This window comes from Bos taurus, chromosome 10 (assembly GCF_002263795.3).
Source record: "Bos taurus isolate L1 Dominette 01449 registration number 42190680 breed Hereford chromosome 10, ARS-UCD2.0, whole genome shotgun sequence".
NCBI lineage: Eukaryota > Metazoa > Chordata > Mammalia > Artiodactyla > Bovidae > Bos > Bos taurus.
In genome coordinates this window covers 84,162,179-84,186,354 of record NC_037337.1, presented here as the reverse complement: position 1 = coordinate 84,186,354, position 24,176 = coordinate 84,162,179, and the positions used below count along the sequence as shown (strand labels likewise).

Here is a 24,176-nt window from a genome sequence, read left to right as displayed (position 1 = left end):
GTTCTGTGGAAGTGCCCGGGGCAAACCGGAAGAATGTGGAGACATGAATGTTGAGAGAGCTGCCACATCTAGAGTTGTGGGGGAATCAGAGACCCCTAGGCTTCTGGGTAGCAGCATAAATACCACCTCCATTGGCCACTCATCCCATTTTCTCATGTGGAAAACCAAAGAGAGCCTGGAAGATCAAGGAGGCAAAAGGGCAGGTGTTCTTAGGACTCTTCTGGAGTAGGCTTGGGATGTTTTGAATTTTCATCTTTAATCTATTCAAAGACTAAACCTGGTTTTGTTCTTTCGTCCTTAAAATGAGTTCAGTCTTCAGGCTTTTGTTTTGCTGTTTCATGTTGGATCATGGTTGGCTTTTCATATTGTTTTGTGTTGTAATGAGGCTCAAGTGCAAGGCAGGGAGGAAAGCTTCAGACTCATCTTTAGTCTCATCATCTGCTGACTAGTAGGTGAAATTCAGTTCTGCTGGATGGTTGGTTCCAGCAGCTGGGAGTCATGGCTCCTTCCCACCTTTCTACACAGCATCTGTTCAACTCCTAGTCCTGAGAGAGGGCCTGGGATGACCACACCTGGCTTTACTATAGCAGCTCAATTCTTCCCTGGCTCTGTCCGCAGACTGTAGCTTTTAGTCCTTTAATATTTGGTTTTGGATTGTTTAAGGTTTAAGACGGCAAATCAATAACTAGAAAAGCATTGTGGTTTCTACTGCACACAACCCCCCACATTTAATGCTTAAGGACCCTGACAGGGTGGCCCATCTGTGCAATTCTGTCAGTTCCTTTACTTGCCAAATGTGATACCTAATGTTGAACTTTTTATTCTACTGGTGCCAGCTTAGACGAGGGGGCCCATGTGATAGTGGACTCTGGGATTTAGACACTCGAAAACGAAGCAAACTCAGAAAGAAAACGAAGCAAATGAAATTCAGTTCAGCATTTTTAAAGAGAAAGCCATCAGGCAAAATCTCTACCACCAGAAGCAGAGTTACTTGGTGGCAAGATATTCTAGTCAGAATTGTATGGACTGCTGTGGGTTGAAGATGGGTTAGAGAGGGCAGCTTCAGAATTCTCAGTGAAAACTGCTGAGATGTCCCCTCTTCCTTTCCTACAAAAGATGGGGTACTTGAATGTGATCCGAGGGGGACCAGAAGTGGGGAGCTGGTTTTTCCTGTCCAAAGCCTCTCTCTCCCACAGCCTTAACTCGCTTATTCTTCCCAGGATCTGTCTGCTATGTCACCCAGGGGGCCGTTTTATACCAGCCTAGGTGTTCTCGTTGCATTTGCCAAGAATTAGTTTTGGTGGATAATTTAGTCTAGGTCTGACTCTGATGTTCCTGAAATAGTTGACACCTGGGGAATAAACAGGTGGCATTAGCCCATGGGATATGCTTTGTGAAGGCAGGTGGGTGAATACTTCTCTAGGGCCTCCCTGGAGTCCTTCCAAGGAAGAGTGTGGAGCTTGGGAAAGCCGTCTTTTCCTTCCCATCTACTCCACTACCTACTTCTCCTGGGAGAAAAAATGAGATTCCTGAAACTGACACTGTAAGTGGAACCTTGTGACCTCAATAGGGGGCAGTCCTGGGGCCGATTTAGAACGTGAAAGAGTTTGTACCCAAGTTTTATAGATTTCAGGATACTGTCTTTTATTCAGCTTTGCCACCCCTAGTTCCCACTTTCTGAGTGCTCTGAGTTAGACTGAACAACCCCAGACTTTGTGGAGTAACTTAGACCTGGGCGTGTTTAAGACCTGGAGCGTGCGTTCACGTGCCTGCATGCCTGTGTGCACACATGCGTGATTGTGAGTGTGCATGTGTGTGGGTGCAGCACACAGACATGTCCTCCAGGGGTAAACAAAGCAAGAGGCTCTTTGAATACCTACCACTTATCAGACTTTCCAACTTCTTTTTGCTTTCAGTGCAAATGAACTACATGTTGTAAGGGCAGAATTGAAAGGGCTTGGGAAGAATGGGATTAGAAACGGGTAAAAATAAAAATAAAACGGATGGAGGCTTAACCACCTTGACCGGGTTATCTGACAGTAATACCTTTGTAAAGCTGACTGTCAAAATGAAGGACAAACATTGTGCAAAGAACCGCCAGCTGAAAACACCAAAGAAATACCAACCAGGCTTAAAAACCACCAAGAAAACTCATTGTCTGGGGCGGGTGGAGCGAGCGTGCATGTGAATGTGTGCCTTCCGAAGAGAAGAAAGAAAAAGATCGTGGTTGAATCTGGCGCTGTCAGAGCTGCGGACAAATATATTGTAGTAGAGACAATGCCTTTCTGGGGAGGGGAAAACCCTTTTCCTTGGAGATGTTGGCTTTGTCCTCTTACCCCAAACACCTGTCACCAGGTGATGCTCCCAGTTAATGCCTTTGGTGTGGAATGATGTATGGTCTTGCTATTAAGAATAACACTGTAATAATGTAATAAGAATATTAATAATGCTGTCTGTTGCTTAACCCATGTGCTGATATATTCATCATACATGTCAGCTCATTTGGGAGGAGAAGGCAGGAAGGAGAAGGAGGCAGCGGCCGCGGCACGCACCACGGAGGACTTATTCGGTTCCACGTCAGAAAGTGACACCTCAACTTTCCACGGCTTTGACGAGGACGATTTGGAAGAGCCTCGCTCCTGCCGAGGACGTCGCAGTGGCCGGGGTTCGCCCACAGCTGATAAAAAGGGCAGTTGCTAAACGCATGGGACAGACTCTCTGGGCAATTAGCCATCACCCTGTGACTTTGGTCATTGTTCTGGTTCTGATGTATTTTTTTTTAAGTGAAAGACAGTTTAGGTTTTCCCTTCATCCTGGCTTATTCCTTTCACCTTCCACACGTTCCTCCCCTCCTTTCCCTCTGTTTAGGGTACGCACAGCAGAAGCACAAACTACTGAAAGGAAGCAGAACAAAGAGCAGAATTAACAGTCCTTCAGAGAGATGGCATTGTGATGTACTATTTATTTTCCATAGATATGGGAAGTTAGGTGGATTAGCTCTTTTTTTTTGGGGGGGGAAGAGAATCTTTTTGACATGAGCAGAGTTGATTTCCTCAGTTTCCCTATTTATTGGCAAAATGAAGAGAGGAGGAACATTGGGTTTGGAAACAAAGAACCAATAATGTTAAAAAAAATGATTATTTATATATTCTAGCTAATATTAGTAGACCTCCTTTTTTTGAGACAGAGAGGGAGAGAGAAGGGAAATCAAATAAATGAAAGTAATATTCCATGTAGAAGAAAGCCTCTGTGGGGGAGGATTGATCCAAGGCGACCTCATCAGGAGGAGGTCCTCGGTCGGAGAGGGTGGCGCCATCTGTACCCCATGGAGTCGGCGGCTCCCCACAGCAGACCCCTCCCTACTTCTCCTCCTCGACCTTCCCATCTTCCTCCCTGCTTGCAAGAACGTGTCAGCAGCTCCCGGGAAGCCGGGCCGCCCATATGTGGCCTCCGTCCAGTGCCTGGGCCTCAACCAGCGGTGCCTGCGGGATCCTCTTCCTCCATCAGCAGAGCTGCTGTTTTGTTGTTGCTGGTTTTTTCCTCGCCTTCCTCCTGGCAAAGAGCGATTCCCAAACTCAGGAATGGACTCTGAGCAGAAAGTCATGGACTCAGCAGTGACAAAACCACCTGAGGCTGTGCTCATGGAAGAAAGAACGTTACCTCACCGTAGAGTTCCCTCTCCCCTCGCCCCTGTCTAAAAACATATAAATACCCATTGGATGATCGAGTCTCCCATATTTCTTCTGTTTTTTATAGTGCCCTCCAGGCACTTTGTTTTATGTTTCCAATAGCACCTCCTGAAATAAACCAAAGCAACACTTGCTCAAGGCCCCTGGGGTGATGAAGACCATCCACCTCGTTGCCAGTCCCAAGGATAACAGCTGTGCGGTCCTTGTCCAAAGGTATGTCCTGGCTGACTTGTCTTATAATGAGGGAATACCATCCTAGTTGTTTTGTTTTGTGTTTTTTCCTTCTTTCTTTTTTTCCTTTCCCCTCTTCTAACTTGTCTTTTGTTTTTCTGGGTTTGGACCCCCTTACTCATGTGGGAGTGGCCCCTGGAGCATCTTTATACCCAGCCATCTACTGTCTGTGTGTGCATGCATACTTATGTGGGCCCGGGCCCAGGTGTGGGATATGAGTCTTGTTTGGACCCTAGGGGGCTCCATGTGGAGAATGGGGGGTTTCAACTGCAAGAGAAATGGCTGGGGGAGTGCTTAGCTAACTGCCTCCTTTGGCTACACCTGGAAGCAGAACCCAGGGAACTGAGGTTGGAGTTGGCTGTTGTCCTGGGGTAGGAGTGAGGGGACTGCATGTCTAGGGTGGAATTCTTTGCTCTAGGTGCCAATTAAAAGAAGATCTCTGATTAGGTACAACATTTAACCCAGTTGATGTGAAGATTCTGAATTCCCCCCTAAGCGTGGTCAGGGTCTCCGGCCTTCATGAAAGTGTAGGTGCAGAGACGTAGGCACTGCCCCTTGGCTTGGGTTGGGAGACCTAAGAGGCCACCCAGGCAATAGGCTGTAAGTGTCTGGGAGGATCTGCTTTGACAATCCAGCCTTTGCAGAGCCTCATGAATTAGACCTCTCATTAAACTAATATACCAACCCAACAGAAGCAAGGACCAAGCAAAGAAACCCACAAATGGACTCTTTATGCTTCCCTTTCTGGTAGCCTGAGACAGAAAGGGCTTCCACTTTTCTCCTGCTTTAAATATGTAAGTGCTTTCCTGGGCGTTTGTGCTCAGTTGTGAGAGAATGAGGGTAACTACCTCACCCACTTGGGAGATGGTCTGCCTGATCTGTATGTGGCCCTGTTCTTAGAAAATATGGCATAAACCTCCAACGTTGTAATATTCCTGCATGCTCACATGGGAAAAAGCCAATGTAGCTGGTTACCGTTGATTTCTGCTGAGGGGCTTGCAACCTGCTCTTGCTGTCATTCTTTACCCCTTAACTTCATCTGTTCTGTTACTTTGACTTGGGCATTGGATTCATAGACTTACAACTTGCTCCCACTGGTAAAATGGAAGCTTCTACACTAATAAAAATGTATCCAACCAATCTATATGGTCATTTGAAATCTTGTAGTTGCTTGTAGTCCTGAAATTCTCAGTGACAGCTTGACTTTGAACTTGAAATTTAAAAAAATGCATATAATCAAAGCAAATTATGAAAGTTCATCTAATTTCAGAGTCTAGCTTGGGGTTCTGAAGGGGAGCCACGAATGAACTGTCTAAACAAACTCCCATGCAAAGATTTATCTGAGGATGGCTATTGCTCACCTATTTTAGTTTTACTGGCATAACTTGATCTTCAGTGTCTCTTGTTTAGGGTGGTAGATGTTCTCATCTTTCTTAGTTGGTGTAGCAAAGGTGAATGTAACCATGCCTCTTAGCATTACTTGAGTACCTTATCTTGCTTATAGTATCAGAATTTACAATCTTTAAAAAAAAAAAAAAAAAAACAGGAAAAGAACTGGAAGGGACTTTGAAGATGATCAGGTTCAAGTTCTTCACTTTTCACTGGGAAAGATCAACCCAGAGAGACTGAGTTACTTTCGAGAGAAGGAAATGGACATTGCTGGGAGGCAGATGTCTTAAGGGGAACGAAGAAAACTCTAAAAGGGAGCTTAGGAGGAGGAAGCTGGCTGTCCTGGCTTTCCAAGTGCCTTGATGGTCGATGTTATAGTTTATTCTCCTTTCTTTATATAGCAATGGTAAACCATTTATATGCCAGGCCTTGTTCTGTTTTCCCTGGAACTGTTCATTTAATCCTCTTGACTACCTGTAAGGTAGGTGCTTGTATTACCCACAGTTTACAGATGAGGAAACTGAACAGTAGTAATTAAGGAAGGTACTTGAAGTCCTAGAGCTAATAAGGAGCCAGATTTTGATCCTTGGCAACCTGACTCCAGCACTTATACTATTTACTTTTAATACTATTCTGCATTGCTCCTTGCATGTGCCATATATGGACTGTAAGTATATATAGATATATCTCTCTTCCTTTTTCTCAGGTCCACCTGAGAACTTTAAAAGGTAATCAGTCTTATTAAAAGGAATTTCAAAACTGAAGAGTAAGCAGTTAGATCCCCCAAAGATAATTCCAATTAAAATTCTGTGCACAGCTTTATAGAGAGCTCATCTTCTAAACTACCATTTCTAGACATTCCCTCCTGATGCCTATTAGGGACAAAGATCTACTTTCTTGCAACCTCAGAAACTGCAAGAGTTGTGTGAGTAGTCAGCATATCTATTGTTTTGTTGTTGCTTTTGTTAAGTATCGATACTCAAATATTAGTACAAAATAAATTAGAATCAATAGGATGAAAACGGTCTGATTAGTTTTCTCTGTCCTCAGCTCAGTAAAGCGTCACCCCAAATCCTTCAGAAATGTCACCTAATTTTCTGAATCCTAGCCCAAAGATAGGAGAATCAAAGATAGTAGAACCTTCTAAATTTGTTGCAACATACAAAACCCCTGGGGGGAACTCTTTCTGTAAAGGTGATTATCATTGCTGTCTACCTGTTGTTTTTTCCTACCTAGGACAGTCTAATCCTTTACATCTGTTACTGAGACTATGTAGAGAGCAGACCCTCTAATCACTATTAACACTGGGAGTGAGAAATTTGCATTTAATTTTTTTAAAGGTACTTTAAAGTCACTAATGCGATTTGCTACTGGTATTTTAGAGAGAAAGACTTAATAAAAACATGACGTTCACATCAATAGTATCCCTTTAAGTCTTCCTGCTTACCTTGCATCTCTCTTTGCACCTAATGGGCTGCAGCCTGGTATTGCCTTTATATAGCACTTGAGGGAACACAAGATTATTACTCAGGGAGAGAACTAAAGGCTGTTTGGAGGTTCTCACTTCATGGTGGAATAAAATTAATTAATATTATCCCAATATGCCTCCTGTTATGTCTGATGAATATCATCTTGAACTTGTACTTAAAGTTTGAGCAGACTCGTGTGTTAGGAATTTTTCTATGGGGGATTTTGTTGACTCTTCTGGAAGTGAAGTTACTTGTGCCATGTATTTTCTGAGTGAGGCATTTTTTGAGTAGAAGCCTAGAGTAGAAAAGTCTGAACTTAATCCCTTTGTGAGTTTGTTTCCATGAATCTCTGCCATGGTTTCTCTATCCCTAGAATATGGACATTCCTTGTGTGTGTTACATGTTCAGTCATGTCTGACTCTTTGCAATCCCATGGACTGTAGCCTGCCAGGCTCCTCTGTCCATGGAATTCACCAGGAATGAATACTGGAGTATTCTCCAGGCAGAAATACTGGAGTGGGTAGCCATTCCCTTCTCCAGGGGATCTTCCAAACCCAGGAATCGAATCCAAGTCTCCCACGTTGCGGACAGATTCTTTACCATCTGAGCCACCATGGAAGGCCTCGACATTCCTTACCCTATCACAATACATAATCAACATTACCTAACCATGATTCTTCAGACAACCCCGTGAGATAAAATAGATTTTCTTTATACCCATTTTGCTGATGAGGAAACTAAGGTTTGATCAGGTTAAATGACTGGTCTGAAGTTCCAGGGTCAGTAGGTGGTGTCTGGGTCTCTCTTGAGTAGGATCAGTCAAGGGCTTTAAGGTCTTTCACTCAAGACCTCACTGGATTGAAAGGAGGCATCTGATGCTGTAAAAACCAAACCAAATCAACCCAACCCAACCCAAACTGAACTCCTAAATCCCAGCCTATTATCCCCTTAGAATCCTGTTGAGAGGTGGCAGTGTCTAAGTTTTCATGAACTTCCCCAAAGAACTGAGGTTGACTGATGGTCAGTGTGATTGCTGGTGGTGACATTGGAGTGGAGTAGGTGGAGGCGTGAGGTGGCAGGGAGTGAAGACCTCAGACTCTGTTTTGGTCACATACCCAAGTACTTCTAACACTGAAACACTGAATTATACGATTCTGTTGTGCTTAATAAAAGTGATTTCTGACCATTTACTCAAAATAGGAAAAACCATATAGGGAAAATCGTTCAACTTGATTGATTTATAAAATAGCTGAGAATGACAGAAGATCCTTGTCAGAATGAAATTATTGGCTAAAAAGCATTTGCAATTAGGTTTTCAAAGTGTTTTAACACTGGCCCTTGGCCAATAACTGACTTAAATTTTTTTTTAAGTTTTGAAATAGTTTTCATACTTAAAAACTTGCACAAATTATACAAAGATTTTCCATATACTCTTCACCCAGATTCTTCAATTAACTGCAGTACAATGATCATAACCAAGGAATCCACATTGATGCAGAACTACAATCTACAGACTCTATTCATGATTGATTTACTCCATTATGAGTGACTCAGAAATTTTGCCTTTAAGCTGAGGTTTAAACTAGTATGTTTGTAGAGTATAATATTTTCATTCATTTAGTGGCTAGGGACTGAGTAATAGCAGCTCAGCCTTGTGAAGGATAGGATGAAATTAAACACAGGGTCAGTGGATTTATTTGGAATCTAGCTGGGCAAACTAGATATTAGTAAGTAGTTAAAAACATATAAGAGTTTCATGGGATGGTATGTGAGTATTTTTGCTGTGGATCACAGTAGTCAGGGAGATTTTCTTGGAGGAAGTCATCCAGATCAACAAAGAGCTGTAGCTTGACTATTGCTATTTAATCTGTAGGCAAGGGTGTCTATTGTGAGAGAGAATGAAGATAGTGCTGGATAAAAAGCAAAACTGGGAATCACAGCCTGAAATGTAAAATGGCAAAAATCACAGTATTTTTAAAAAGTGCTTAAGTATTGTTCTTTAGCATTTTGTCCATGTCCTTAGCATTAGTGCTTATCAAAACATATTGTGATTTTTTTGGTAGTCTTTCTCATCAAACAGATGGTGTGTTTCCTTGAGGGCAAAATGATGTCATGCATGTCCCTCGGACAGTACCCGACACCATTGTGCCATAATTGTTTGTTGAGATAAACAGAACTGAGCAACGTTTCTGAGCTAATTAGTGGAAGGATTTAGCGTCTCCTTCTATACACAGTGGATGCTCAAGAAATTTTCTTGGCAGAAAAGTTGAAGCCATAGCGGGACACAGCATTAAGGTCAAGTGAAGGAGGTAAATGAGAGCCAGAGGCAGTGGTGGGGGGTGGGGAGGGAGAGAGAATGAGGACATGAAGATGGGGTGAGGGGCAAGTAGGAGATCTGTGGAGTGATGGAAAGTAAGTCTCCTTAAGGCGGCTGAGAGCAGAAGACTGAGATGTAAGAGGACATTCCCAGTGGCCCACACTTGGCCCAGAAAGAGAAAATGGATGTAGGAGCAAAAAGTTGAGAAGCAGCCAACTACTTTCTAGGTGGCTTAATTAGGGTAGAAGAAGAATGTGTGTGTGAGTATGTTTGTGTGTGTGTGTTGGGGGGGTCAAAGGTAGAAATTTGAGGAAATGGAAAGGATGTGGGGTATGGTTATGAGACAGACTCACCAAGCAAGCAATGAAACAAGGCTGGGTGGGTGGGGATCTGGGCCACTGGGGGAGGGACTGGAAGACTCCTGGCAGAGGGTGAAAGTCTGATGGATGCCCAACTTGGCAAGCGCTCTCTGGGGGCTCTGGAGAGAGGCCAGCTGGTTCTGTTGCTGGAGTGAAGGGGCTGGAGGAGATGGAACAGTGAAGAGATGAGCACAGGGGAGAGTGAGGAGGGGAGCCTGGGAAGGGACAGCACAGAAGCAGATCTGAGAAGGGGACAGTGGGATGGGATGGGATGCAGAGGAAAGATTCAGGAACAGGGGTGTAGGGAGGGCTTGGCGGCAGGTGGAAATGAGGCCCTTCTCAATCTCCCTTTAAAAGCATTGGTGGATGGATAGAGTCCTGGCTTTGGAAGTGCATCAAATCCAGTCCTGTACCCCTGACCAGTGATGCCTTGGGTACCAGAAGCGATGGGGGATGGGAAGGGGAGGTAAAACCTGGAAGAGGCTGAGCAGCTCATTTGGTTTTTTGGGTTTTTTTTTTTTTTTAGCTCATTAGATTTTGAACTTTGTTCCCTGCTGGCTTGGCCGCTTTACAGTTGAACCCTCCCCTCTCCTCCTCTCACCAGTCAGAGTGAGCTGGACACCATGGGGAGACCCATCTCTGCCCTCAGGAACTGCTTCTTGGGGTGAAATGTGATAGTTCTTGGTTTTATTGCTTATTCCTTTGTGCCGACTACTCCATTCCAAAGACCAAAATAACCTGGCAGACTTCATTTCAGCTAGAAGCAAAATCCTTGCCCGGCTGGTTTCCATCCAGGCTAAAGGGACCCACCTGGTTTGAACTGCCGCTATGTTCCAAGGCTGACTCCGGGGATCACTGGGCTAGTTGAGGACTGGAACAGATATCTTGGCTTGATTTTCTCTCTGAGTAATTCTGACACCCTGGGGCAGGATTGGGGGATGAGAGCGTGCGAATGAAGCAGTGTCTTTTTCGCCTTAGACCAAATGGGGCACCGGTTCGGCTTTGCTGTGACTACTACTGGTCCTGTAGCATAGATAATACTCATTTCCATTTAAGTGACAGGTGACAGATTCTATCATAATGGTCCTTCTGGAGTATTTCAACAGGGAAAAGATTGTTTCATTTCTAAGTAGAGGAGAAAAAAGTAAAGTGAAAGTGAAGTCGCTCAGTCATGTCCGACTCTTTGCAACCCCGTGGACTGTAGCCTACCAGGCTCCTCCGTTCATGGGATTCTCCAGGCAAGGATATTTTATGGAGTGGGTTGCCATTTCCTTCTCCAGGGATCTTCCCGACCCAGGGATTGAACCCGGGTCTCCCGCATTGCTAGCAGACGCTTTACTGTCTGAGCCACATTTTGCTAATACCCAGTTTTGCCTGCTATGCCACCTAGGGATTAAAAATCCAGCCACGCCCTCTGTTTCTCGTGTCATTCTGTTGTCCAGGAGCAGCTGATCTCTCCTATTCCTGGCTGATGTTGAGCTGCTGGTGTTGAATGAAGGCACGAGAGACAGCTATCTGGTGCTCGTTGTGCATAGCGTGGCCTCATTCGTGTGGCAAATTGTTAGTTGTTTCCGTCCAGCCGCCCCCCACCCCCCCCCCCGCCCCGATTCATTTCATTTCCACCACTTCCTTAAGTTGAAATCTTTCTTTTTTAGGCAGTTGTCCTATGCTGTTGTTTTTTGTTTTATCTTTCATTGCCTTTCCCTCTGCAGTCAACGCTCTGACCTGGAGACTCCGGCATCCTTCAAGCAAGCCGTGAAGAAGGTGGAGAGAAGCCATGAGAATCAGCACCTCCTCTTCCTCTTCCTCCTCCTCCTCCTCCTCTTCCCTTGCCTGGCCCCCTCCTGCGCATGCGTTTCCGCCAACACAGGAGCCTGGATTGTGGACAAGCCTCCAGCGCAACTCAGCTCGGCTCAGAGAAGTCTCGGGAATGGCTTCACTTTGTGCAATAAGAAGACTTTTTTTTTTTTTTTTAATTCTCCATTACATTTTTTTTTTTTTTTTTAAGTGTCTGTGAGAAAATATCCAGGTCAGACTGGAATCGCTCTACCGTAGAAAGAACTGAACACAAACAGACTTACAGGGGAAAAAAAAGAGTTAACTATTTTATTTATTTCAATATTTAAAAGAAAAGGTGCTGATCTGGCACAGTATTTTTGTTTAAAGTACCTTCAACTTTAAAAGTTAAAAGCAATTTTTGTGAAGACATGAAAATCAATAGAGGACTTACTGTAAAATAAAGACTGAATATTAACTCTAAGGAAAAATACCCCGCATTTTTAATAAGAGAATAAAGATCAACTCTGCTCTCTCAGGCTTTTTAAAAAGCCATTCATGTATGTTCTTTAGGTATTTTTATTTCTGCAAGTTGGAAGTGGTAAGTGAGGAGTGATCAGTTTTTTTTTTTCCTTCTTCAAAAGTCTATTGAAAGTGTTTGATTATGTGTTAAGACTTGACTGAAATAAATTAGCCACAAGGGCTATCAGCAGTCTCTCCGCTCCCCCCTAAAACAGTCAAACAAACAAACTCTCCCCTCACCCCAGGCAAGCCCCATTTATCTGATGTCAAGAAGCAGCCTGCCTCCTGGTTATCGTGTCTGATGAGGCCTAGTTCTGAAAGGAATTCCATCTAGCGATTAAATATATCTCTGCAAGTTCAACAGATTTAAACACAGACAGCTTTGTTTAAAATAACCCAGTGAAGAAAGAGAAAGAGGAGGAAAAAAAGAGAACAAAAAATAAGCATTTGCTGGGATGATATTGAGTCCATTCCCTGACAACTCCTAGAGGAGACTTGCAAAGGGAGCCTTCTGCTGATCTGGCTTCTAGATGTCCCCAAGGGTGAGGAAGGCCAGCCTGACGGATGGAAAGCTCACATGTTCAGTTGCTGATGGGGAGAAAGGCGGGTGAACGGTCCTTTTATGGCCATGTTAGTGGACGTGAATGTGACCTATGAAACACATTCAACATTGTGTCTGCAGCCTAGGGAAGGAGCTGCGGTGACTGGCTGGGCCACTGGACTTTGCTCCCGGTCTTATACATTCAGCCTCTTGAGTTTCCCTCACTGCTAAGCAGAGTCATAATAATCAATGTACCGTCTAACACTGGATATTCCTCTCAGGAAAAGTCTTGGGTGACAGTGTTAGTGGGATGGTTCCGAGCCCGAGAATATCTCTTTTACCTTAGCGAGGGGAGTTGGAGGGGCACAGAATTCTTGCCAGTCCGTTCAAGGCCAGTCCCTGGGGGAGATCACCAAGAGTATCTTTTTCTTTTCTTTTTTTTTTTTTATCATTTTGTTCTTTCTGTGACATTTTCTGATAGAAAATGTCATTTATCAAAATGATAATTATAATAATAATCCACTTTCCAACCATCTCCCACAAGTTATAACATGCGTAGAATTGTGATAAAGTTTTGCATAATGTAGGGTTTGTATCAAGTTTGTGTAAGTTTCGGTTAAAATAAAAGTCTGTTTCCAATGCTCCTATAGCATCTCTGTAAATGTTGCTTTTCCATCCTCATCCTCCATGAGTTCAACTTTCACACTGGCCTATAGTAGGGGCTCCTGAAAGGATTCTGCCCATTCTCATGCCCAGGGTCTGTTGAGCCCCATTGTTTTGTTTAGAAGCACAGTCCAGAACAGAGGCTGCCGCTGGCTTGGCTGACAGATGGTGACTTGGAAAGTGAACAATGTCCAGGGTTGGTACCAGCATCCGAGCTTTGAGTCCAGAGCTGCTGTTACCCACCCACCATCACCACAGCCACTGCCACCCTCTCCATGGCCAAAATGGAGCTATGGAGAGCTTGGTTATGTGTACTGACTTAAGATACCCATCCAGTGTTGCTGTCACACCCTGTGCTAAGATAGTTTTGCACAATAATGCACGATGTAGTATGTGCTTGGCAAAAGCTGAGAGGTTAATGCTTCCACTTCTTGGAAGGTAGTGGTGTAGCCTCCCCAAGCTGCCAGTTGGCACAGCTGTAAACCTGCCCCCCACCCAAGATAAGTATCTCCTTGAGTGTGAAGGTGGACACTTCTCTGATGGGTCCTCTAGGTCAGAGTGAAGCAGGCCAGCCTCTCAGGCCAGGTTTGCCCCCTGAGCGTTGCCAGCTCACACACAGGCCAGATGGAGATGGAACAGGACACTATGACGCTGCCGTTAGCACGTTCCATCTTCCTTTAGACATTATGGATTTTATACATTTCTCTAGCAGTAAAAAGGATATTCCCCCCGATATACCCTCCTTAGGGTTTTCTTCTTTTTGCTGTGGGTGAAATATACATGATATTTACCACTTTAACTTTTTGAAGTGTGTGGTCAGTAGCACTAACTACACTCACATTGTTGTGCAACCATCCCCACCATCCATCTCCAGAACTTTTTCGTCTTTTTCAACTGAAGCTCTATATCCATTAAACACTGTCCATTTCCCCCTCCCCAGCTCCTGTCAATCACCATTCTACTTTCTGTCTCTATGAATTCGATTATTTGAGGTACCTCATCTAAGTACAATCATACAGTATTTGTCCTTTTTGCCAGACTTGTTTCTCTTAGCATATCTTCAAAGTTCATTCATGTTGTAACATGTCAAAATTCATTCCTTTTTTCAGATTGAATACCATTCCATTGCATGTATATATTACATTTTCTTTATCTGTTCATCTGTTTATAGATACTTGAAGTAGAAGTTTTGATCATTTATTACACACTACCCACTTCCTGTGTGTGCATGCTAAGTCCCTTCAGTTGTGTTCGACTCTTTGAGACCCCATGGACTGTAGCCCGCCGGGCTCCCCTGCCCATGGGATTCTCCAGGCAAGAATACTGGAGTGGGTTGCCATGCCCTCTCCAGGGGATCTTCCCAACCCAGCAATCGAACCTGCATCTCTTATGTCTCCTGCATTGGCAGGCAGGTTCTTTCCCATTAATGCTCCTGGGAAGCCCACCCACTTCCTACAGTGACTCAGATTTGAGATGCCTAAATTCAGAGGTTACCTAGGGATTTAAATATCTTCTTAGGAGGGAAGTGATTGCACCTGAAATTCTTCTACTTTGTACCCTGGAAGAGGGTACTTTACCTCCGAAGGGCAAATACTTTCTACCTAAAATGTGTTTTGTGCTAGTGCTCAATCGCTTCAGCCATGTCCTACTCTTTGTGAACCCTCAACTTTAGCCCACCAGGTTTCTCTGTCCATGGGATTTTCCAGGCAAGATTACTGGGGTGGGTTGCCATTTCCTTCTCCAGGGGATCTTCCTAACCCAGAGATCAAACCTACGTCTCTCTTGTCTCCTGATGGGCAGGCAGATTCTTTACCGCTAGCCCCACCTGGGAAGCCCATATAAAGTGTGTTTTACTTCATGACTAAGGCTTTCTCTGTAGAAACTGTCTTTGGGATGCTCGTAGGGACAAGATGTCTAGCATGGAGCTGTAAATAAGGACAGAGGAGACCCCGCAGAATCTAATGTCTCTAATGGCAAGTCATGATGCAGAGATTGCCTTTTCTAAATGTCTGACGGTTTGTTATTGGCAAAGTATGCGTATGCTTTCAGTCTGTTGGTGGTCACTGACCAGGAGGTTGGGGGAATGTGTACATGTGAGCCAGAGAATGAGAAAAAGAAGTCATTTCTCCTCATCCATTTGGAAATATTGAGTTGACCTAAAAATTTGTTGGGGTTTTTCTGTAAGATGTTTTGGAAAAAGTTGAACAAGCATTTTTGCCAACGCACTATATTAATTTGTCTGAAGAGTTAGCTCTGGGTTTGAATTCAGATGCCTACAGGGCACGTATCTTTAATGAGTAAAACAGGCCAAGGATGAGAAAATGAACAGTGCCAGGGAGACAGGGAGCAGCCTTTATGCTCAGCTTTGGGCACAGGGGGGATAACAGAGAGGGTTGGCGGTGGGTATGGAGAGCCAGAAAGCTCCTGAGAGCACCTGTGCCCTAAATGAGGCAGCTCCCACAGCTCAAGGTGGTGCTGCCTGCAAGAACATGATCCCAGGGTACCCATGTCCTCTGGTTTTTCAAGAGGGGCCAAAATTTTTAAATATTTGGGAGATCTCCCTATTTTAAAATGTTTAATGTAAATTAAAAACACTGAAGAACCACTTTGTGTGGAGGAAATCAAATGTGAGCATGTAGCAGATACCCTTTGAAGGCTGTGGGGTAGCTTGCCAAGGGCTACCAGGTGGTGAGAGTTGAAGAAGTTGAGGTTAGGTTGCCTGGACCAAACTCCATCACGACAGCAGATCCTTAACTTAGCCTGTGAGTGCGTCTGGTGGTATCCTGACTTAGACCTGTTACATTCTGGGAACGGTTGTTTGGTGGCCCTCTGGATAGAGCTAGGTCATTATTCATCATGTGTTAGGAATTCAGGATGTGGTTCCATGAAAAAATGTTCCCCCATCCAACCCTCTGAAAGATCTCCTGTTTAAAACTCTGGGCACAGTTGTCAGTTTAAAGATATGTTTTTTATTTCACATTATTATTGATGATGAGTTATCTGTTATATCACATTCCTTTTATCCTTTTTTTTCTAAGAACTTCAAATTATCCCATATGATTAGAACTGAATTCACTTTATTGTATCCCCAAACCAGCAAATTCACAACTTCTTTTGATTTAAATAAAACATATTTATACATATATGATATCTTACAAAATTTCTTCTGAAATAAGTTACATATGAGATTCCCTGGTGGCTCAGACAGTAAAGGGTTTGCCTGCAATGTGGGAGACCCAGGTTCGATCCCTGGGTCGGAAAGATCCCCTGGAGAAGGAAATGGCAGCCCACTCCAGTATTCTTGCCTGGAAAATCCCATGGATGGAAGAACCTGGCAGGCTACAGTCTATGGGGTTGCAAAGAGTTGGACATGACTGAAATGACTTCATATCATATATCATGAGATGTAAAATACTTTTAAATTTAAATAACAAAAATTCTGGAGGGATATATATATTATGTATAATTATATTGTATTATATAATGTATATTGATACTATATTATATTTATATGAAGGGGGCAGCAGAAGATGAGATGGTTAGATAGCATCACCGACTCAATGGACATGAATTTGAGCAAATTCCAGGAGATAGTAGAGAACAGAGGAGCCTGGCATGCTGCAGTTCATGGGGTCGCAAAGAGTTGCATTCAACTCAGAGACTGAAAAACAACAACAACATATTAAGTGTATTTTATATATTATTATTATCATTCTAGAATTTTTATTTAGATTTCTCTTGTATTTTATATCTTTTATGTATCTTATTTCAGAGGACACTTTGTAAGAGAGTCAAACTAGATTTTATGCAAAGTGAAAGTGAAGAAATTGTGTTAGTTGCTCAGTGGTGTCCTACGCTCTGCGACCCCATGGACTGTCTAGCTCACCAGGCTCCCCTGTCCATGGGATTCTCCAGGCAAAAATACTAGAGCGGGTTGCCAATCCCTTCTCCAGGGCATCTTCCTGACCCAGGGATCAAACCCAGGTCTCCCGCATTGCAGGCAGATTCTTTCCTGTCTGAGCCACAGGGAAGCCCATTTTATGCAAAGCAGTATGCAAAAACTAGTCACTTGGGTCACAGCTGTTTTTTTGTTTTTGTTTTGTCAGGGTGGAAAGAAGGTTATTCCGAATAAGCAATTTGTTTCCCTTGTGGTTTATAATGGAGGGTTTGAAAACTTACTCTATAAAGACCCAGACAGTGAATATTTCAGACTTTGTAGTTCAGACGTCTGTTGCAACTACTCAGCTCTGGAGTTGTAGCATGAAAGCTGCCTGAGTTAGTACGTAAATGAATGGACATGGTTGTGTTCCAATAAAACTTTATTTACAATAACAGGCAGCTGACCAGATTTGGCTCAGGGGCCATTGTTTGCTGATCCTGATTTAGAAAGCAACTATTATACTGTTAAGTTGGGTGGTGATAATTTTAAGGTATTTTCCAGGTCTCAGGACTGAGGAAAAGAAGAATTTCAAATCATCAGGTGAAGGGCTAGGAGTGCATTCCAGGGTCAGCAACGTCTGCTGTATTGAGATCTATGTGAAGAAATGTTTCAGAGCCAAAAATTCCATCACAAGATTTTAGAGAGCTGTCTACTAGAATTTCCAGTTTGAGTGCTGAATACAAACTACAACAGTGCAGAGCTTACCTAAAGAATCTGTCAATAATCCAACCAGCCTGTGTACTAGTCATATATAATAGTGACTCTGGGGACATGATGACTGATATGGTTCATCTCTGGTAACTTAAGTAGGAAAAAAGGCCAACTTAAGAATAGTTAGATTTGTGCAGATGGTGCCTACAGGCCTGGTGAGCGTAGGCAGTGGTGTGTCATCTGTATCAGATAAATGATAAAGGGCATTTAGTGGAACCTGACATGGAAGGCGTGGAGTGGCTGTAGTTAGAGAAATGGTCTCTCTCTGGTGACTACCGATTCTTCTGTGATTGTGTGGCTCTCTGAAATTGTTCATCGTGGGAGTATTGAGGATGTTACTGTGATACCTTTATTCCTAAGAATTCAGACTCCTGCGTGGTCATTCAGAATCAGGAGACTTCCCCCACCTTCTTAACTTCACATCCCCTAAGAACTGATAAGAAATCATTTCCCTCCTTGGATGGTGGAGAAGATTCCTGATGCTAGGCATCCTATTGAATTAAAACCTTACAAATTGAATAGGAGATTATCCTGAAGGGTAGCCTATGAGCTAGTCATGCTAAGTGGCAGCATCCATGTCAAATTTATCCATGATGTCCTCTTTAGCCCTTGCTAAAAGAAGCTCAATTGTTTGGAAACATACATAACTTTCAGATCTCAGGATAACTTTTAGTGGTGCTTATTGCTAAATTCCCCTAATCATTTGCAAGTTTCCTTAAAAGAGACAGGGGTTGAGTTGGACAGGTTGTATATTTGCTCCATTTGCTCTAAGCTCTGCTCTGTGAGCACATCTGAGTTCACCCACTTGTCAGTTTTTGGGCATAGACTGGAAGGAGAAAGAGTCTTTGGACCAAAAGTTAGAAAATCCTATTATGACTCATGTTAATGTATGGCAGAAACCAGCACAATATTGTAAAACAGTTATCCTCCAATTAAAAATAAATGAATAAATAAAAGAAAATCCTGTTTATATTTTACATAAACATGGTGTGAGCAGCACCCTCCCTTTTGTGCTTACACCAGGTATTTCCTTATACCAGAGTAGAAAATACTTGATGAGAGGTGATAACAGTGGTCATCCATGGTTTAGCACCAATCTAACTGATAACAATTATGTTGACTGTGCTATTAGTGATCACCTGGCAAGGTATAATCATAGCTGAGATGGCTCTGGAAGTCCTAGTAGAACATTAGCTGAAGGAGTGTGTTGTTTATTTTTCAGTAAGCATGATACCAGGATGTGTTATATTGGGAATACTGTGCAAGGGCTGGGAAGTACTTTTCCACCCCTGTTTAATATTTGATACCACCATGTTCAAATTAGCTGAAAATAACTGTGTAAAGGTCCGTCTAGTCAAGGCTATGGTTTTTCCAGGGGTCATGTATGGATGTGGGAGTTGGACTATAAAGAAATCTGAGGGCCGAAGAATTGATGCTTTTGAACTGTGGTGTTGGAGAAGACTCTTGAGAGTCCCTTGAACTGCAAGGAGATCCAACCAGTCCATCCTAAAGGAGATCAGTCCTGGGTGTTCATTGGAAGGAGTGATATTGAAGCTAAAACTCCAATAGTTTGGCCACCTGATGCAAAGAGCTGACTCATTGGAAAAGACCCTGATGCTGGGAAAGATTGAGGGCAGGAGGAGAAGGGGACGACAGAGGATGAGATGGCTGGATGGCGTCATCGACTCGATTGACATGGGTTTGGGTGGACTCTGGGAGTTGGTGATGGACAGGGAGGCCTGGTGTGCTGCGGTTCATGGGGTCACAAAGAGTCGGACATGACTGAATGACTGAACTGAACTGTGGAAAAATCAAAAGATGCAAAAAAGATTATTAACAACATGTTTAAAGGGGGTGGAAAATAAATCCTTTAAGGAAAGGTTAAAGGATTTGGGCTTGTTTAACTTGAGGAAGAGATTAATGGGTCATTTAATAACCATCATTATTTGTATCATTGAGAAGAAAGAGACTGACCAGTTGCTTCTGGTCTCTAGAGATGACAAGAGGAACACCTTGGGCCTTCAAACAAATTGACGAACTTCTTTTGCCATCAAGGGTTTTTGACAATTGAGGCTGAAATAGAACTCGCTGCTAGTCAAGCATTTCTCCTGCGTAGAATTAGGGGCATGGACCAGATTACCTCTTGGGGGCCAACCTGGGTCTGCAGTGCTTTGAGTTGCAGCTGGGCGACCTGAAAGAGTGCCTGACTCACCACCATGGAGTGGGAGACCAGGGAAAAATTAGTCTCATGAATGCATATTATGATTACTAACTAAAATACACTTCTAAGCTTGCTCCTATGCACCCTGGAGCAATGTCCCAAGCCTGTATGGGGACTCTTCTGGTTTGGGTAGTGTGAGACACCAGCTGGAGAGTGCATGTGGTGGCAAGAGACATTTTCCTTCAGAGAAATACCCAGTATGGGTAAAAGGAAGTGAAAAGCAGCAGAAAGGGATAGTAAGGCCAAAAGGCCACTAAGTAGAAACGGTTCTGCTGAAACTCCATCTGAACCCCATTTCTTATGTGTTTGGACCCCACCGTGTCCAGTGTCGCCCTTGGCACATGGACTTCGTAGTTGCTCATGGGGTCTGGAAATTATTCTCAGCTGGGTTTTGGTTGAATGACCTCGCTGACATTCCTGGTTGTATACTGTCTTCTCCCCAGCTTGGTGGGGAAAAGTGAAAGTGAAGTCGCTCAGTCGCTCAGTCGCTCAGTCGTGTCCAGCTCTTTGCGACCCCATGGACTGTAGCCTACCAAGCTCCTCTGTCCATGGGATTCTCCAGGCAATAGCACTGGAGTGGATTGCCATTTCCTTCTCCTGGTGGGGAAAGAAAGGTCTTATTAGAAGACAAGGTTAATTTTATATCTGTATGTATTCTATAAAAATTCTGTTTGGGAGAGGGGGTGATCGGGATGCTTTCTAAACTTAGACAAGAATGCCTATAGATTAGTTTTGTTTGGTATTTGATTTAAAGAAGTAGCAAAGATTGTTCACTGCATTTAGTGCATGAAGTCAACTTTCTGTGGCCCAGAAGTATAAAAGAGGTTGGAAATGAAGGTGACTTATGTAAAAAGGGGTGGAGGAGGGGCGTGATGAATTGCTAGCATTAACACTTATGCTGAAACTTCTACTTGGTTGGTGGTTTGAAATCTTGAAAACTTCTTTAGTTAAAATAGATTGTTTTCCCTCCCTAGACATCAACATTTCATCTATAATTGAAAAATAGATCGATGCATTTTGACCACATACTGTTAGTTTGCATAATGACCCTCTAGTTATTGGCTTGTTTTATGCTACCGATCAATTAATCAAACATTTATCAAATGCCTTCTGTGTGGCAATACTGTGCTAGGTTTTGCAGGACATAGAAGATGAGCAAAGGGGAATTGAAACAAACTTTGGGGGGTATTTTCTATGTGCTGTAAGGGCTTCCCTGGTGGCTCAGATGGTAAAGCATCTGCCTGCAATGCGGGAGACCTGGGTTCAGTCCCTGGGTTGGGAAGATCCCCTGGAGAAGGGAATGGCAACACACTCCAGTATTCTTGCCTAGAGAATTCCATGGACAGAGGAGCCTGGTGGGCTATATAGTCCATGGGGTCACAAAGAGTCGGACACGCCTGAATGACTAACACTATGATAGCATATTCAAAAGCAGAGACATTACTTTGCCAACAAAGGTTCGTCTAGTCAAGGCTATGGTTTTTCCTGTGGTCATATATGGATGTGAGAGTTGGACTGTGAAGAAAGCTGAGCGCCGAAGAATTGATGCTTTTGAATGTGGTGTTGGAGAACACTCTTGAGAGTCCCTTGGACTGCAAGCAGATCCAACCAGTCCATTCTGAAGGAGATCAGCCCTGGGATTTCTTTGGAAGGAATGATGCTAAAGCTGAAACTCCAGTACTTTGGCCACCTCATGCGAAGAGTTGACTCATTGGAAAAGACTCTGTTGCTGGGAGGGATTGGGGGCAGGAGGAGACAGGGACGACAGAGGATGAGATGGCTGGATGGCATCACTGACTCGATGGACGTGAGTCTGAGTGAACTCCGGGAGTTGGTGATGGACAGGGAGGCCTGGCGTGCTGCGATTCATGGGGTCGCAAAGAGTCAGACACGACTGAGCGACTGATCTGATCTGATCTGATCTGATGTGCTAGTCATCAGTGGGCTTCTTATAGATGTTAGCTTGTGAAGGCCATGTTTAGTCTTTTCAACTTAAGATTATTATTCCTATTTCACAGAAATGGAAATTGGAGCTCAGGGAGATGGAATTGATATAGCAGTTACAACTGGTAGCGTCTGCTATTTCTAATCGAGGATTTTCTGGCCCTGAGACTCTCTTCACTGTATAAGACATCTTTTCTGCTCATGAGGAGGAGAGACAGGTGGTTAGTATATTATTTAAGACAAGACCACCTAATTTTGTGCCAAGTTGGTGCAAAATCTAAGTATCAGCAGAGTGCTGGCTGAAGTAGGTCTTCAAGGAAAGATGAGTAGAGTCAGGTGGGCAAAGAGAAGGCGGCAGCTGACGGCAATAGTGGGGAATGCCAGAACAAAAGTTCAGAGGTGCCAGTGACACTAGGTTTGAAGCCCATAAAGATGAGCCTCAAGGGCATGGGGGAGGTCCTGGGCTGTAGTGAGAAGACTTAGTAATATAAGTAGCATCCGCATTGTGGTGGGGCCTGATCCACAGCAAATGAAAATCAGGAATGGGAGAAAGTCATGGGTGTTTTGAGTTCTTGAGCAGCAGAATGTGATGTTTAAGATGGTTATGTGAGCAGAGCCCCCCTATGCATGTCAGGAAGTTTGGGTTTGTACACGCTTCCCACTAGACTGCCTCTGACCCTGTTCTGATTGTAGGATCCTAACGCTTATGGGGAAAAGAGGTGATCAGAATTCCTTCGAAAGGACTTGTAACAGAACCCCAGTATATCTTGTTTTCTGTGTGACACTGTCCAGCTGATGAAAGGTTCATCTTGCTTGGTATCAAATGGTTCTGTGGGCATTTTCCACTAAGTATATCCTGAAACCAGAGAACTTGCTGTTATACTATTGACTGCTTTGCAATGCATTTGGAGAGGAGTGTGGGATATCCCTAGAGGCTGGTTGGCTCAAGAGAGCTTTGTATCTAGAGACCAGTTGAAATTTGGGATCAAAATCTGTAATTGTCTTGCTAGTCAAGTTAGAGAAAGGGTTTATTTGCATACCCTTTAGACTGAAAGGTCAGTGAGGAAAATCAAGGAACCCAGGCTTAGATTCTGGCCATGGCCTTTGTTTGGGTGTAGAAGCTCCTTTCGGTACCATTGTCTGGATACCCTTAGCTGATTTACATGTTGGAGGATCACGAAGTTGTGAGGCTGCAATCTCCTGTCCCCACTTCCGTGTCTCTATCCCAGGCTCGAACTCCACACTTCATCTTGTTGACGGGCTCCTCACTGGCCCCCAGGGCCGGAAGAGTTGTAGCCAGGTGTGAGGAATATGGATTATGAGTCCAAAGACCATGGGCCACAGTGGCCAAGGATGGCTGGCTCTTCCTAAGCCACAGCCATTACATTCTCCATGGTATCTTCCTATCAACCTGGACAGGGTTAGCCCTGGGCCACTTAGATGAGAGACCAAAACTCAGAAGGGTTAAATGACTTGGCCAAATCTACATAGAAGTGGGAGGGCCCAGACTGAGCTTCCAGGTCTTCTTTCTGATATTTCCAGGAGTGCATTTGCATGCTTGTCACTCACCTGTAATGTTCAGTGACAATTGCCTTGGCTTTAGGCACAGCTAAAGGTGGAAGAGCCCTGGACTGAAAAGGTTGTTTGGGGAATCCTCTGGCAGTTCAGTGGTTAGGGCTCTGCTCTCCCACTGCCAAGGGTCCAGGTTTGATCTCTGTTTGGGGAACTAAGATCACACAAGTTGTGCAGTATGGCCAAAACCAAAAAAAAGTGTGTAATCTTGGGACTTCTCTGGTGGTCCAGTGGTTAAGACTCTGTGCTTCCACTGCAGGGGTCTCAGGTTTGATCCCTGGTCAGGGAACTAAGAGTCCATATGCCACACAGTGCGGGGGGGGGGGGGGGGGGGAAGAAAAAGAAAAAACCGTTTATCTGACAGCACAGAATTGAAACCCATAATAGAAGAATATCCACCTTCCCTGGAAAAAATGATTGGATGGCAGCCTCTGGATCTACCCCTTCCCCTCCCATTCCCCAATGTTGATGTAGCACCTGGGCCTCTTACAACACCATCTCACCAAACTCTTTCAAAATTGCTCTCCCCTTCATCTGCCTTCAGACTGTAACATTGCCAGGAATCTGTTGTAGGCAGTGTTCCGGGGCTGAGTTTTAACTGCGTCTAGTGCGATGTTCCAAGAAGGCAATGGCACCCCACTCCAGTACTCTTGCCTGGAAAATCCCATGGATGGAGGAGCCTGGTAGGCTGCAGTCCATGGGGTCGCTAAGAGTTGGACACGACTGAGCGACTTCACTTTGACTTTTCACTTTCATGCATTGGAGGAGGAAATGGCAACCCACTCCAGTGTTCCTGCCTGGAGAATCCCATGGACAGAGGAGCCTGGTGGGC

At 44.0% G+C, this 24,176-nt stretch overlaps 1 protein-coding gene and 1 long non-coding RNA gene across 6 annotated transcripts in view; one reads left to right on the top strand and one right to left on the bottom strand.

The window, feature by feature from the left end:
- The window catches only part of DPF3 (double PHD fingers 3), a 293,574-nt gene that overhangs the window by 219,230 nt on the left and 50,168 nt on the right, over positions 1 to 24,176 (top strand). The window contains exons 9-10 of one of the 5 annotated variants that reach the window (XR_003036901.2): positions 2,498 to 3,902; positions 11,167 to 12,942. The exons of 3 other annotated variants lie outside the window; for them this stretch is intronic. Coding sequence is in view for 1 of the 2 variants with exons in the window: in XM_024998124.2 (XP_024853892.1) it covers positions 11,167 to 11,213 (47 nt within the window). In the remaining variant the exon portion in view is untranslated. Of the gene's footprint in view, positions 1 to 2,497; positions 3,903 to 11,166; positions 12,943 to 24,176 lie in introns of those variants that run through there. One more of the 5 variants, XM_024998124.2, reaches the window with a different exon arrangement.
- On the bottom strand, positions 3,467 to 11,261 carry LOC101902531 (uncharacterized). Its single transcript, XR_236225.5, has 3 exons — positions 11,180 to 11,261; positions 10,265 to 10,579; positions 3,467 to 3,552 (listed from the first exon to the last, which is right to left on the bottom strand). It is a non-coding gene; the product is annotated as an uncharacterized lncRNA (long non-coding RNA).